This window comes from Eurosta solidaginis, chromosome 1, assembly GCF_040869045.1.
Source record: "Eurosta solidaginis isolate ZX-2024a chromosome 1, ASM4086904v1, whole genome shotgun sequence".
In the NCBI taxonomy this organism is placed as follows: domain Eukaryota; kingdom Metazoa; phylum Arthropoda; class Insecta; order Diptera; family Tephritidae; genus Eurosta; species Eurosta solidaginis.
The window spans coordinates 32582327-32597433 of NC_090319.1; the positions used below are offsets into that span (position 1 = coordinate 32582327).

At 35.3% G+C, this 15107-nt stretch overlaps 1 protein-coding gene across 7 annotated transcripts in view; it reads right to left on the bottom strand.

Annotated features, from left to right (window-relative positions):
• Positions 1 to 15107, bottom strand: part of wrd (well-rounded) — a 197715-nt gene that overhangs the window by 124171 nt on the left and 58437 nt on the right. For all 7 annotated transcript variants that reach the window (XM_067784969.1, XM_067784959.1, XM_067784948.1 and 4 more), the window contains one exon: positions 1185 to 1359. In XM_067784969.1, coding sequence (XP_067641070.1) covers positions 1185 to 1359 — 175 coding nt within the window. The remainder of the gene's footprint in view (positions 1 to 1184; positions 1360 to 15107) is intronic.

Below are 15107 nucleotides of genomic sequence, written 5' to 3' on the forward strand. Positions count from 1 at the left end.
TTGCAGTTGTTAACGCTATGTTCTTGGCTACCAGGTAGACAGGTGGAATGTGCAGAATGGCATACAGTGCAGCCGTCGGGGTTGTTTTCAGGGCTCCCGTAATGCTAAGCATTGATAGTCTGTATACCCCCTCTAATTTTTTGAGATAGGTTGTTTTTTGTGTGGCTTTCCACCAAACAAGAACTCCATAGTATAGAATAGGGCTTACAATCGCTGTAAAAACCCAATGAGTAAGAGAGGGCGATAAGCCCCACTTACACCCCAGCAATCTTTTACAGGCATAAAGTGCCGTTGAAGCCTTCTTCACCCTCTCTTCCACGTTGAGCTTCCATGACAGCTTACTGTCTAGGATGATTCCTAGATATTTTGTGCAAGGTTTCTCCTGTAGGTCACCCCTCCTAACTTAGGCCTGATCCAATTTGAGACCTTGTACCTCTTTGAAAATAAGACCATATCCGTCTTCGCCTATCGGTGTTAAGCTCATTAATTCTTAAAAATATTAAGTAAAATTGAACATACCATTAAACATACAAACATATAATTTAATAATTTGGGAAATTTAATTTTTTTTAAACAACGTGAGGACGGACAAGGAGACAGCTGTTTCGATTATACTTTGTAAATCTCTTCAAAGCCTTTTCTCCCGGGAGTGGGATTTGAACCCGCACTGCTACGATGGTTGAAGTGTTACAAAGGTTCAAATCCCACCCCCCGGAAGAAAAGGCTTTGAAGAGATTAACAAGGTATAATCGAAACAGCTGTCACCTTGTCCGTGCTGATGTAACGTTGTTTAAATTTTTTCCAAATTATAAATTATAAACATAAATTGCTTCAAATAAATGTTTTCATACATTTAAAAGCAATGAGGCCAGTCCCCGCTTTATGTATGAATATAAATTTATAATGTTGGCGTGATCGTCCTCTATCAACTATTTGAAAGAAGTAAATTAAATCCTTTCAACGCAACATTTCGCAAAATAAAAATACAAACAAAAGCTTAATACATACAATATAAATAAATAATTGTACACTCTCGGGATAGTTCGAAATAAGATATTTGTAAATATAAAAAAAAATATTAATAAAATAATTCTTAATAAACAATAACTTACAATAAATAATAATGTGCATAAAAGTTGTATAAATTGATTAAAATGTTAATTCAAAATAAATATCGTACTCACTTTCATTAAGTGGGCTCAAAGGTGTCAATTCACAATTTTTTGTGACATTATAACGTGAACTAATTTGACGTTTCTCCTTCTTGACAAGTGGCGTTGTTGTTAAATTGAAGCCTTTGGTTATCGGTGTTGGTGGAGGCGCATCACGTGGTGGTGTGCTTTTATTATCTTTATTAGCCTGAAATTAAGATTTAAAAAAATAAATAAAAAAAAGGTTTAAAATTTTATTAAAAATCCACTGATGAGCTTCAATACGAAGTAAATAATGATATTGTTGTTTTTGGCGGGTCATTGTACGACAATAGCAAGAACGACAAAAAATGCATTATGGATTGGGGAAGAAAAAAATGAACAAAAATCAAAAAACATGCGCACTTTGTAAAAAAATTCGTAGAGAACGACCGAAATTGGCTAAATTTTTTAAATGCACTAATCGAACGTACTTGAGTTATGTAGAGGCAATTTTTTCACATTTTTAAAAACTTAAGTACGAAGATACGATAAACGGGTATACAGCCGCAGCGATTGCTCACTTATTTGAACGCTTAACCGTTTAAACAAAAATGTCCTCAAAAGGCTCTAATAGCTCTCAATGGCTCCCAACAGCATAGCTGTGGCTCTGTTTGGCTCCAAACAACAAACAATTGATTCAAATTGCATTTGCCTTGTTTTGCCGCATACTCAAATTAAAAGGTAGAACAACTGATCGCCTTTGTTGTTGTTGTTGTGCACTGGCTTTATGAGATGGTAATCAAGTCGATACTCATCTATGGGCGCTGGCGTGGTGGAATGCATTGGACATTGCTAGTTGAAATGCATCCGAGTACGATGCTAAAGATAAATACGGTGAATATGCCGGCTTCCATCCCTTCATTACATCCAGATATGAATGAGGTTAGAAGCCGAACTGAGGAAGTGGAGTAGCTAACTGATTTACGGATGGGTAGAAGTTGGAAGGGAAGATTGGCGGCTCGACTGTGGTGCCATTAAGTATGGAGGTGTGTGGGAGTGCGTGAGGTCGTTATAAATTGCTTTGGAATTATTTTAGGGTTAGGGTCATCTTTGTTTTGGGGCAATACAAATTCACACGGCACTTTAAGGGAAAAATTGAACTGGAAGTAGCTGATTGTAGGGAATTCGGAGTTCCGCATACTACGCGAAGATTCCGCTTGATGGTCATCGAGTCAGCTCAGTAAGCGCTGTAAAAAGACTTACAGGTTGTAGGGTACCGAGATCCTTGTGGCCATAAATGGAAGGTATGGTTTTTGCTGCAATAATTGGGTTACTAAAGCTCATATATTATTGGTCAGGCATTCGTCAAAAAAACGACTGGTAACACTTTTGACATATGCAGTCCATATAAATAAAGCCTTTACTGACCGGCCCGTTCAACCCAAATGTGCCGGACCATTGTGTGCCAATTACAATCCTATTGTGCTCTTTTCTATTCAAAGAAGTTCGGCCTTCTCCCGATTGGTTATAGAAACGAAAAATTAAGCTCGCAGAATTACACTAGCAGTTTTCTCCGATCACTTCCCAATGCGACACTGTTTTAAAATTCTTACTGAATAATGCATGATGTTGATGCTACTTTTCACGGATATCGAGCCCCGGACCTTTGGTATGTGGGGCAAGGTCGTTTTTATTAAGTAAGTATGTAAACGGTTTTCTTGAATTCCCTCCAGCTGCGAAGGTTGGACAGTCTGGAGAGCAGGTGCAGTCTGGACGGCAGAGTTCTAGTAATGCAGCGACTCCTACTTCAAAACAGTCTTCGATACAAACTTTAAAAAAATTTTTGCTATCAGGATTCAAGTAAAAAATGGGGTTGTTTCAATACTCCAGCATTCAAAAATGTTATTTCCCAACGTTGTTTGTGTTAGATAACGAGTTCTGGCGAGAGTACTCGCTACTTATTTATTTTCCACTTCATCGTTTCACAGAACATGAATTCTCCATCGGAGTAGTTCTGCTTGTCTGAAAGAGACCCGGTGTAGTTGTTCTTAATGACTCCCCTGATGGCAGTTTTGGAAAGTCGAGGCCGACCACCATTGCGTTGAAAAGCAAGCGTCTTCCTTTACTATTTCCAATTGGCTACAATAATAACGAATATAACATCAATGACGCAAATTGTTCGATGTGGTAAAGATGGTCTAGGTCAGCTGGCTGGGAGAATATTAATGTTTCAAGCTCACAGCAGCGAGAAATTGATACACAACAGTTCAGTAATAAAGAAACCACTAAGCGAGCATGATCGTAATCCACATGTGCAAATATATAAATGCCGCCAGTAATGTTAAATCAATACGCACAAACGCACTACATTCACGATCGCTTAGTAGCGTGTCTGATACTGATCTCACTTTTAATTCATTGATAAGTAGAAGTGATGCACGATAAATGCCGATCACTGATCTAGACGGGTAATCATCAATTAATATTGTGACGAATATTAACATCACTAAGCTGATATACATGAACACATCAATCATGATTTACACACATATATAAAAGGCAACGAAGAGATAACTCACACACAGATGTAGTCATCAACCGAAGTTGTTACTCACACATACACACGCATATATGAAGCTCAATTACCAGGCAGGAGATACAGCAGTTCCAGAAGGCGAAACATCTAGACTTTCGTAGAAATATGCGAATGAAGCAACGGAGAGTATAAAAGCAGCGCAAGCTAAGTATTCAGGATTCAGTTTGATTTAAACACGCTATCAGTTGCGAAGTGAATTTTAATTGTGAAGTATAATTGTACTACTGCCAAAGTAGTCTCATAAAGACTATTTTGAATATTGGTGTGATTTATTCAACAGTTTAGCGATTCGAACGTTAGCAGAAGATTACAAATAAGCGGAATTTCCCAAAATCCGTTACAATATGAAGAATTTGGCTTATTTACTATTTGTTCTTTTTACAATGCTCGTTTCTCTTTCGGTCTTAAAAATTCGCTGTTCGATCCTTCTCTATAAATTATGTAAATACAGTGACGTACAAAAATCTACGTATGGGGTATATGTTGTACTTTAGTTGTTTAGAAAGGACAAAAACATTGCGGAGAAATGTGTGCATGCAGTTTTGTTTTAACCCTTTTTTATCGTTTTACCCAAAAGAAATCCGTCTTTGAACATATAACTTAGTTGGCTAAAAAACGAAATATTACCGTTGACAAAAGCGTACATACAGCACCAGTTACCTAACTTGCATTCTAATATGCAGGTCTCTTAAGATAGCCCAACCTTTTCAGCCCAATCAAAAAACGAGACCGTACTAAATTGCACAATATTTCATGCTTAAATTGGCGGGTTAATTAAATTTATTACACTTGTATTTTAAAAAATATCGAGGATTGGGCTAGCTTAAGTTTAAGCTTTAAATAAATATTGTGCAATTTAGTACGGTGTCGTTTTTTGATTGTGCATATGGGTTGGGCTAGCTTAGCGACCGTGACAGGACAAGTCAAAGTCAATCTTGTCGATTTTAATAAAGCCAAAGAAAACACATTCCATTCCTGGACATTAACCAATTGGAATTTCATTTATTGCTAGTTGTACATGTCCGGAGTGTGTTTCTTTGGCTGCAAAATTTTTGGCTAAGCTAGCCCAACCCTCGATATTTTTTAAAATGCAAGTGTAATAAATGTAATTAACCCGTATTAAATTGGCATTAAATATTGTGCAATTTAGTACGGTCTCGTTTTTTGATTGGGCTGAAAAGGTTGGGCTAGCTTAATAGACTTCGAATATGCTGTGTTATACTATTCATAAAGTACTGTTTACCTATTTTAATCCTTTTTTTATGTTTGTTGCATTGCTAATATTGAGTTCAGTTGCGGTTGGATTACTTAAACGTAGCGTAAGAAATTTTGTTGTACAGCACAGAAAAAAAAAAATTATGTGGTTATGTGGTGAAATTGCAAAATAGGAAAAATCTTTGTAACAAAATTTAAAAAAAGCGCAGCGGCAAGCTATCACGCCGAGACATCATCTTAATTTTGAAGGAAGTGGACAAAAATCCAAAAGTTTCTGCTCCAAAATGAACCGAAGATATATCAACTCATCAAGGAATTGTGCCCATCCAAGAACAGTCCAGAGCTCTGGACAAGAATGGCTTTTACAGCAGAACACCACCCAAAAAATCTCTTATTTCATCTCGGAGTTCGGGAAACAAAACAGGAAAGGGGGTATTAATTTTTGCCAAAAAATTTGGTTTAACGATGAGTCAAAGTTCAATATTTTTGCTAGCGATTAAAGTGTGGAGGAAGAAAAATATTGCACTCCATCCGAAGAATTTGGTATCAACTGTAAATCATGCTGGAGGCAGTGTTTTGATTTGGGGAGCTATTGCGGCACCTGGAGTTGGTAGAGTTACATTTATTGATGGTAATATGGATTGTTTGAGATACAATGAAACATAAGTTGAAACCATCGGTGGTTGAATTGGAGTTGGGTGCAGACTGAATCTTTCAGCAGGATAACGATCCAAAGCACACGGCACATATTGCTACTTTACTAAAAACACCACCGCAAGCCCATTTTTAAATATTTTTGAATGTTTGAGTAATTTAAGGTTAGTAAAAAACTAGGTTTCTAGCTAACATATTTGATTCCCAGTTGTGGATTAATTAATTAAAATGTAAAGTTACGCGCCTAGAAAATGACACGGTTTTAGCATTACATATCCGTCGCCCGCTAGCCAGAAGCATGAATGTGCAATTTTTCCGATTTTGTGTTAGAAGTCTCGTTGGATTACCCTTTAGATTCTCTAGGTTCTACTTAAACCCAGAGCTTCCTACGCACATGGAAACACCAATAATTTGCAATGCCGTTTTCATGAACGTATAATTCAATCACATAAAGTTGCGCCAGAGAAATGAATGTGGCACATTCATGTTTATGGCTGACAACAAAAAAAATGCTGTTCCTGTTTGTATGAAACATTCGTTGATATGGCTCAACAATTTTTGAAAAAAAAAAAAAATTTGAAACAACACACATTCTTACTAATTTTTACTAATAATTTTAATTATTTTAAATATTTATCTATTAATTAATATTAAAAAATTAGGTCATGAACTGTAATTCGTTTAATCGTATGATATATTCAATTAAATAAAAGTTATTTGTGGTGTTAGTCGCATATATACAAGAAAGTTGGAAAATGAATAAAGTACAAGAAATTTCTAATGGAAAAATTTATTTTGATAAGGATCAACATATTTATTAATTTGCATACTAAAAGAGTCTGCTATTGGTGAAATCATACAATATGACGAAGGAGAACAGTTTAGTGAATTTGAATTTTACTCTGATGATTATATTCCTCCGGAAACGGACCAGACCTCTAGTGGTAATGAAAAATTGCTTAATCCACCAGAGATGCCCATAGAAAGTCCTACAGACCCTAAATGAAAGCCCCACGCAAAAGAAGTTTCACCCATAGTTACTCCTTTACAATTTTCAGTGGCAGCAATATTAAAGTAAAAGTATGTCGTGAGTTTTTTCTCGCAACAATCAGCGTATCAGATTCAATGGTAAGAAACTGCGTTAATAAATCCGAATTAGGATTCGTTCAGCGAGACAATCGTTGCCGTCATGCTCCACATAATAAATTGACTGAAAAAAATTTAAAACATATACATAACCACATTTTTAGCTACCCCATTCTTTAGTCCAATTACTACCGATCGGCCTCACAAAAGAAATATCTGGATGGCCAACTCAATATTTCGTTAATGTATCGAGAGTATAAAATAAAATGTTAAGAAGAAGCATATACTCCAGCTTCACTCACAAGATACAGATCAGCTTTCAACGATTATAATTTGGGTTTTTTTTCAAACCAAAGAAAGATCAGTGCAGGAAATGTCTTACTTTTGATGCATTGTCTGATGACGAAAAAATTGGTCAAAAAGAACATTAAGAAAAGCATCTTTATGCTGGTTAAGATACACAAAAGATGAGCCCTATAAGATATTCTTCAAAAAAAAAATTATACTGATGAAGAAGAATTTTCAATAGCTGAATATTCGAAAAAAAAGGTCGTCGTTGTTTAATTGAAGGCAAGCCGGTTTATTCGAAGCCGTTGACTATAGCCGAGGCAAAACTAAAAGGCTTGAGATTAATGTGTGAAAAACTTGTTATACCAAAAGAATGTCATTCTTTTTATAAAAATCTAGAGGGCAACAGTGAGCTTCGTGACGCTTTACCCGAACTCAACATTTCTGAAGATTCTGATTCCGAAAATGAGAACTAGTTCTAAGTCACAGCCACGGATGTTTTACCAAGTATTGTGATACTCCTAATCCGAATCCGCCAACGGAATTGGCCTAGCAGGTCTTGGTTTGGCCATAACCTTATTTAAAAATCAATCTGCAGTAATTTTTATTACGTCTTTTGAGGTTAAGGTCAAACTATGACCAGTGGGCAAATTCTTATAGCGTATTCGGTTTCAGCGCATCAAAATGTATAGAAAACGTGAGTCGCATTACCTGATCCGACTACTTTTAATTTTTGTGTATAGCTGTGTTAACAAAAAATTATATCAGTTTTTAAAATTTTTGTTGTGCCAGAAAAATGAATGTGCTAAATCTCGAAAAATAGAAGGGATGCGAGCAGAGCAATTATCTCAGTTGAAAGAGCATAGTGTGAATATAATATATAGATACATTTTAACATTAGAAACAAATTCTTCTAATTTTGAGGGAGCAATAAACTTTGAAACTCGATTTCCCAACATTTTCATTTTGGCACATTCATGCTTCTGGCAAGCGGGCGACGATATAAAATAATTTTCCATATCTCAACAAAAGCACGTAACTCGGACTTAGGTTCTATGAAATTATAACACAAAATATTTTTTTTCATACATTTGAATTTTTTGTGCTTCAACGAAAGGACGTAACTTGAGATATTTCTCAAACGACGAAATTTCAGAGTCCATCGCCGCTTAGGCAACGAAAATTTTTAAGCAACTTCTAAGGATATTGGAGAATTGTGCAGCAATAATTAAGATTCTGTAAAAGTTTCTTGCTTTTATGATTTTTTTAATAATCGGGGATTGCCCATATTGCTTTTTTTTTTCTTGCTTTTGTTGTGCAACCATTTTCGCCTTTTCATAGATTTTAAGTTAAGTTTTAATTTGTTTTAGAAAAAGAAAAAAAAAATTTAGTTTTAAGTTGTTTTATTTTTGTTTGAGTTTGAGGTAATTAGAAATGAGATGGAAAAACAGGTTGAAGTCCCTGATAGATTTTTTCCTCGGGATACCAAAAATCCACAGCAAGACAAAAGCGCGTAAGTACGAGTTACATCTTTCTGTTCTACCACGGGAGTGCTTTCCTCAAAGAGCACATCATAGAAGCTTGGAACATTATAACACCTGCAGAATTAACAAATTTAGTAGCCTCAATGACACGACGGCTTCAAGCTGTTATTGATAAGGACGGTCCACCGATGAAATACTAAAAAAAATACTAAAATAGGTTATTTGTGTACTGTATGTAGAATTTTGTCAATGGTGTTTTTTGTTTCTTTCCCATAACTTTGGTATTTTATGTTAATGTAAGGATTTTTTTAGTTTATTATGATTATAAAAAGGGTACAATAAAACTGTATAAACACATTTTTCAGATAATTTATTAGTCGTTCAATCCAGATGAAACACAGGGCGTATGTAGACTTCTGTCCGTCACTATATGTATATGTGTATGAATTGTGGTATTTGTGTGTCTGCATATATGAAGCGAAAGTGATACCAATAATCGTGTGCAGCATCGAATAATTGTGCAGCCGACAAGCAACAATTTGGCTACAGGTACATCGGGTCGGAGTTCTACGAGCGGGCTACTACCGTGTCTACTCTATTGATTTGGCGCATTTGCGTATTCTTTTTTTTTCAAAATGATTTACCTTTGTTTTTGCAAATCCTTGCCTTTTAAGTTTTGCTGCCTGTGAGATTTTGAAATTTGTTAAAAGCGTTGCACATAAAAGTTCAAAATAAAACGTTACAACGGAATATATCTAAGCTCGGATGAAACCAAACCGTATTTTTGTAAGAAAAATGCTGTGATTGTTGTGGAATTTGGTTAATATGAATATTAGTCGATGTTTAAGGTAGTTAATATTTCGGCATTAAAGAAACCTTAACACAACATTTATACAATTAAGGACTCCATGTCAACAATTAAGGACTTCATGCCAACATTGCTTTTGTCAAGGTAAATCAACTGTCACCAATTTACTCGAATTCAGTACGCTTGTATCAAATGGATTTAGAAAAAAGAAAATCTAAGTTCGGTTGAAACCGAACATTACTTACCCAGCTGTACACTTTAGCACAATCATACCACTACTGAGGTAGAATATCAGTCAATTAAATACCATGGAGTTATACTATGTACAAACACACACCAAATTGGCAATTTATACCAATTGCGCAATTTATCATATAATAAATTTGAATAATAAATTGCCAATTTAAAAAAAAAATTGCGTAATAAATTGTTTCAAACTGCGAATGCAACCTTGTAAAGTGTGTTTATTGAATAGATTTAAACGTCAGTTTACGCATGGCTCCACTATATGGTTGGCTCATCTCATCAGCGGATTTTATTTTTTTCATTTCACTGGAGTAGGGGTTGTCAGAAGAAGATGGCAAACTCAAAATGAAACCAAAACATTGAACACATTTTCTGACAACACACAAAAATTTCAATGTTTTATGTTTTCATTCCATTCCATTCGCCTAATAACAACACGCACATTTTGACAGTCTGAACAAAGGTATGTTGTTGCTGTAGAGATGAGCCAACTAGCTATCAAATTACTATTGTGTAATCTAAATTGAGTTGTATGAACACCACTCAATTTAAATCGAAATTGCCTCAATTTATTTCTCTGTTTGAACATAGTATTATTGCAAAATTTGTCTAGGAAAAGTGGGCGTGATATTTAACCGATTTTTACTATCTTCACTCAGTCTATATAATTTGGCACGGCGGCCGCCGTGGTGTGACGGTAGCGTGCTACGCCTACCACACCGAAGATCATGGGTTCACGCCCGGTCAAAGCAACATCAAAATTTTAGCAACAAGGTTTTTCAATTGGAAGAACATTTTTCTAAGCGGGGTCGCCCTCGGTAGTGTTTGGCAAGCACTCCGAGTGCATTTCTGCCATGGAAAGCTCTCAGTGAAAACTCATCTGCTTTGCAGATGGCGTTCGGAGTCGGCATAAAACAAGTAGGTCCCGTCCCGCCAATTTGTAGGAAACATTAACAGGAGCACGACGCTAATTGGAAGAGAAGCTCAGCCTAAAATCTCTTTGGCGGTTATCGCGCCTTACATTTTTTTCCATTCCATCTTTAATAGCTTTTGATTAACGGCTTGTTAAGCTTCCAAATGTCCTTTTTCTAAAAAAGGGTAGTGCGACACCCATATGTCAAAATTTTTTTGGAATTCATGTTATGCGTCATAAAACCAATCCACCTACCAAATTTCATTACCTTATCGGTATTCGTTTTTGAATTATCTAATTTTTTTTATTTATTTTTTTTCCCGTCCAGATAAGCCCGTATACTAAATTTGGTGAAGATATCTCAAAATTTGCTAAGTTACCGTGTTAATGGACGGGCGGACGTGGTTTAACCAAATATTTTTTTCAATACTGATGATTTTGATACATGTGGAAGTCTACATCTATCTCGATTCCTTTATACCTGTACAACCAACCGTTATGCAATCAAAGTTATAATACACTGTGTACAAGTACAGCTGGGTATAAAAACATGCACACCGACGTTATTTATACCCATTTCAGTAAAGTGTTTGACAAAGTTTGTCACTCTTTACTCATCCATAAACTTGATTAGCTTGGATTTGAACCGAGTTCCACTCGTTGAATCTTTTCTTATCTTCTGCACAGGACCCAAGGAGTAGTTCTTGGAAATACGTTGGTCGAAATAATAGACGTTTGTTTGCTCCGGGGTTCCCCAATGTTATCATCTTGGCCCTTTTCTGTTCTTGCTATTCATTAATGATATCTCTACAACAATTGCACGCTCAAATATTTTGATGTTTGCATGACGTTAAGCTTTTTAAATCATATGTGTCTGCCGAAGATAGAAATTTAGCTAGCGTCCTATTTGAATAACAATTATAATCTGAGTTTGTTGAGGTTAAGGTTTTTTATATGACCTACTAAAAAATTTTGTTTTTCTGTCCGAAATATTTAAATACTTATTTTTTTCAATAATAGCCAACGTTTTTATCGGACATTTTTGGGTTGGACAGGATATACATGAAAATTTTACAATCAAATAAAATTTTTTTTAGTAGGTCATGAAAAAAACCTTAAAAATCAAAGTCGAAAAAAAGTCAAAAAAATTAAATTTCGCAGGCTCGAAAATTATTTTTTTGGGTATACTTTGTGGAACTTTTTTTCCTGAACCCAAATCCTATCGAAAAATCGATGGCGCGATATCGGTTAATAAATCGACCCAGTCTACCCCTCACACTAATCGGATGAAACTTATTAATCTCCCTAGCCTTTCCAATCGTAGATAGATGCTTGAAGTCATTTTTAAAATCAAATTAGTGAACGTCTTGCTTTCTAGTCCGTTTCTACTAAGCGAAGTTAACTTTAATGTACCTTCTCGGCCAACTAGACATTTAAGGCCTCTTTTCCTGAAACAAGGTAGAACCAATTTTGCATTAAATGTCATTGTCAATGTCATTCTGTGTCAAGATAACTCTCAATCCAGAGCAATTGGTAGTTCGCAATTGCTATTTAGCATTAAACAATATATTCTTTCTTCTCTCAACAATTAATGACCTGATAATTTTTCTTTGCAAACTATTCGCTATTTACAAACCATCCAAACTTCATCCAACTTTATTAGTCTTTTACTTAGCTGGGGAGATTCAAAAATTCTCTGTAGCTAAGCAGTTTTAGATCTCGAAGCTTAACAAATCCCTGCTTTTCAACCACTAGACAAAACAAAACAAAAAATGGCACTGAAGATGGCATAACGCTAAACCGGGTTCTCTTCAAACCAAATTTTACCCTGTTAGAAAATTACAAAAAAAAAAAAGAACGAATTCAAGCAGTAAAGAAGTAAACTATGTGATAGCAAGAGGTAGTGAAAGGAGAAAGTGGATACAGTGTCAGATTAAATCTGAATCTTGAAGTGTTATGAAATTATGTAAGCAAACCAAAATTGAAGTCGAAAGTCTGCCGGGTCGGCTTATTTTAGCACCATAGAAATAAAAATGTAAACAAAGATTGTTGGGAAATTGATATGATCTTAAAAATTTCGGGAAACCAAAATTTGTTGTCCAACTAACCATGCGCTCTTCTGTTAGTCAGTCCTCACTTATTTATCTATGTACATCTGCTAGTCAAACCATAGTACAGGTTTACAAGTATGATATGTATGAGAAGGAAGCAATTCCTTTCTCTTTCTAACACACTGCAGTTTGACACTTCGGTCAGTGTCAAACTAGCGTGGAACCCAGTGGAACGTGCGTGCAACATGCGTTTGACACTGAACGAAGTGTCAAAATTACCGGGGTTGCTGTCGTGGAAAGCGACGCAGGGAAACAAAAAATGGAGTGGAATATCAGATATGGGTTACTGTGATGATACATTTTTTTGAACGAATTTAGTATGGAAATGTAGTGCACCTATATGGGTCCTACAGAAAATTATACAAAAGTCTTAAATTGGGTTATCTGAGGACGCGTAGTTATTCCAGCATTAAGAATACAAACACGGGTGCTAAGTTTTTCTACCCGTTCAAAAGTTCTCCGCGAAAAACAGTTTGAAACCGAGGTCGACTGCAATAACCCGTCCAAAAATATGGTAAGAGAAATGAAAAGACGCGTTTTGTCCTGTTATCAATAGTCCAAAGAGAAAAAGTATTCGAATTATTGGAAGCGAGACAAAAATGCGTCTATTAATATCTCCCTTGACGGTTTTGGTCGTGTTTTATCAATCGTCCCCGGTAATAAAGTATCACAACTTGTTTATTAAAATTGTCCAAAACATATGGATTTTAAAGAGAGATGTAATTAAGTGCTCGTTTGAAAGTAAATAAGGATATTTCTTTGTAATATAACAATTAAAATTTTACGCAGTTTTCGTTAGCAGCTACTACACTTTTTTTGGACCTAAGAAGTACAACAGTGCCAAATAGCAACCACAAAAAAAAAACGAACAAGAACAAGCATTTTATCTGGTGAGCGTGGCTGTGTATGTGCGTTCTGAAACATATCCTACTTGTAGACCTTTACAAAGTTCAAAACAGCATCAACAATATTTTAAAATTTTATGAGTTATTTCTTCTATTTTTTTAATGTTAAAAAAATCACTAGATTGTTTGAAAAAAACTATGTAATATAATTTCGAAAAAAATTTCGAAAAATCAAGATACAAGTTTTTTAACTTTTTTTAAATTCCCAATTTTTGTTTAGAATTTAAGGAATATTTTTTAAATAAATCAAAACTTTCCAAACCTAATTCGAACGCGCTCTCGAAAAAATTCGGAAATTCCAGAAGTTTTTGAATATTTTCAAATTACAAATTTTTTTTTACAATTTTTTGAAATTATTATATTCTTATTATCGGCCTTTAAATACTACAATGTTGAAGATTATTCGAGCTCGAGGCATACAGTGGCTCCTCTCTTTAGGCCCCAAATACTCGCTACCAATGACAAAGGATAGCTTTCCATTATTTAAATTAATAGCGGACGGAGAGGAGTGCATTCAGACAGCGAAAGACAAAGAAAAACAGGAAATTGAGAGGAACAACTTCACTACATTAATAAGAGATTACTTAAAGGGAACAAAGAATAGCGAGCATGACAAGTTTATTTTGAATACACTACAATCGGCAAAAACTTTCATTAAAAAGAACAAGTTGGTTTTAAATGCCGACAAAGGGAATGCAACAGTTCTAATGAATAAATCGGATTTTGAGACAAAAACATAATACAGCATATTGTCAATGACATTTCAGCGTACCGTGTTCTAAAACGTGATCCAACCAACAAACTACAGGATAAAAACAACAATATTGTGGAAAAATTATTCAAAAATAAAATGATAGATGTAAAAGAAAAACAAAAACTTCTCAGTACAACGGATAACGCCCCACGATTATATGGCCTTCCTAAGATCCACAAAGAAGGAGTGCCCCTGAGACCCATCTGTTCGTCCGTTAACTCTCCGTCATATAGTTTATGTAAATATGTTGTCAAAATTCTTAAAAATATAACCACAACGTCTAAATATACTGTAAAAGACGCCATTGAATTTAAAAACAAAATCAAACAAACGTACGTATATGATGATGAGTGTTTAGTTTCCTTCGACGTTGTTTCCTTATCTCCCAGCATTTCTGTGGACCATGCCTTAGAAATAATAGCCTCAAAGTGGAGTCTGATAACACCCTATACAACCCTAACAAAAGAACTATTTATGGAAGTCGTCCGTTTTTGTATTAAGGAAAACATATATTTTAAACTTAACAATAAAGTATACGAGCAACGTTCAGGAATGCCTATGGCGTCCCCAGCATCACCTGTCATAGCAGACATGGTTATGGAGGAACTGCTGATGAAATTTAAAGAAAATACGCCCCATAAGCCTCGTTTGCTGACCAAATATGTTGATGATTTGTTCGCGATTGTGAAAACGGATGCAGTAGAAGATATGTTGAGTTGCCTAAACAGCTATAACAGATCTATTAGGTTCACATGCGAGGTAGAAAAGAATGGGTCATTACCATTTTTGGATGCTTTAGTGGTAAGAAAGTACAACCAATTAGTCTTCGATTGGTATAGAAAGCCCACGGCATCAGGCCGATTGATTAATTTTCATTCCAAACACGACAGATCAATTATCATCAACACAGCAAA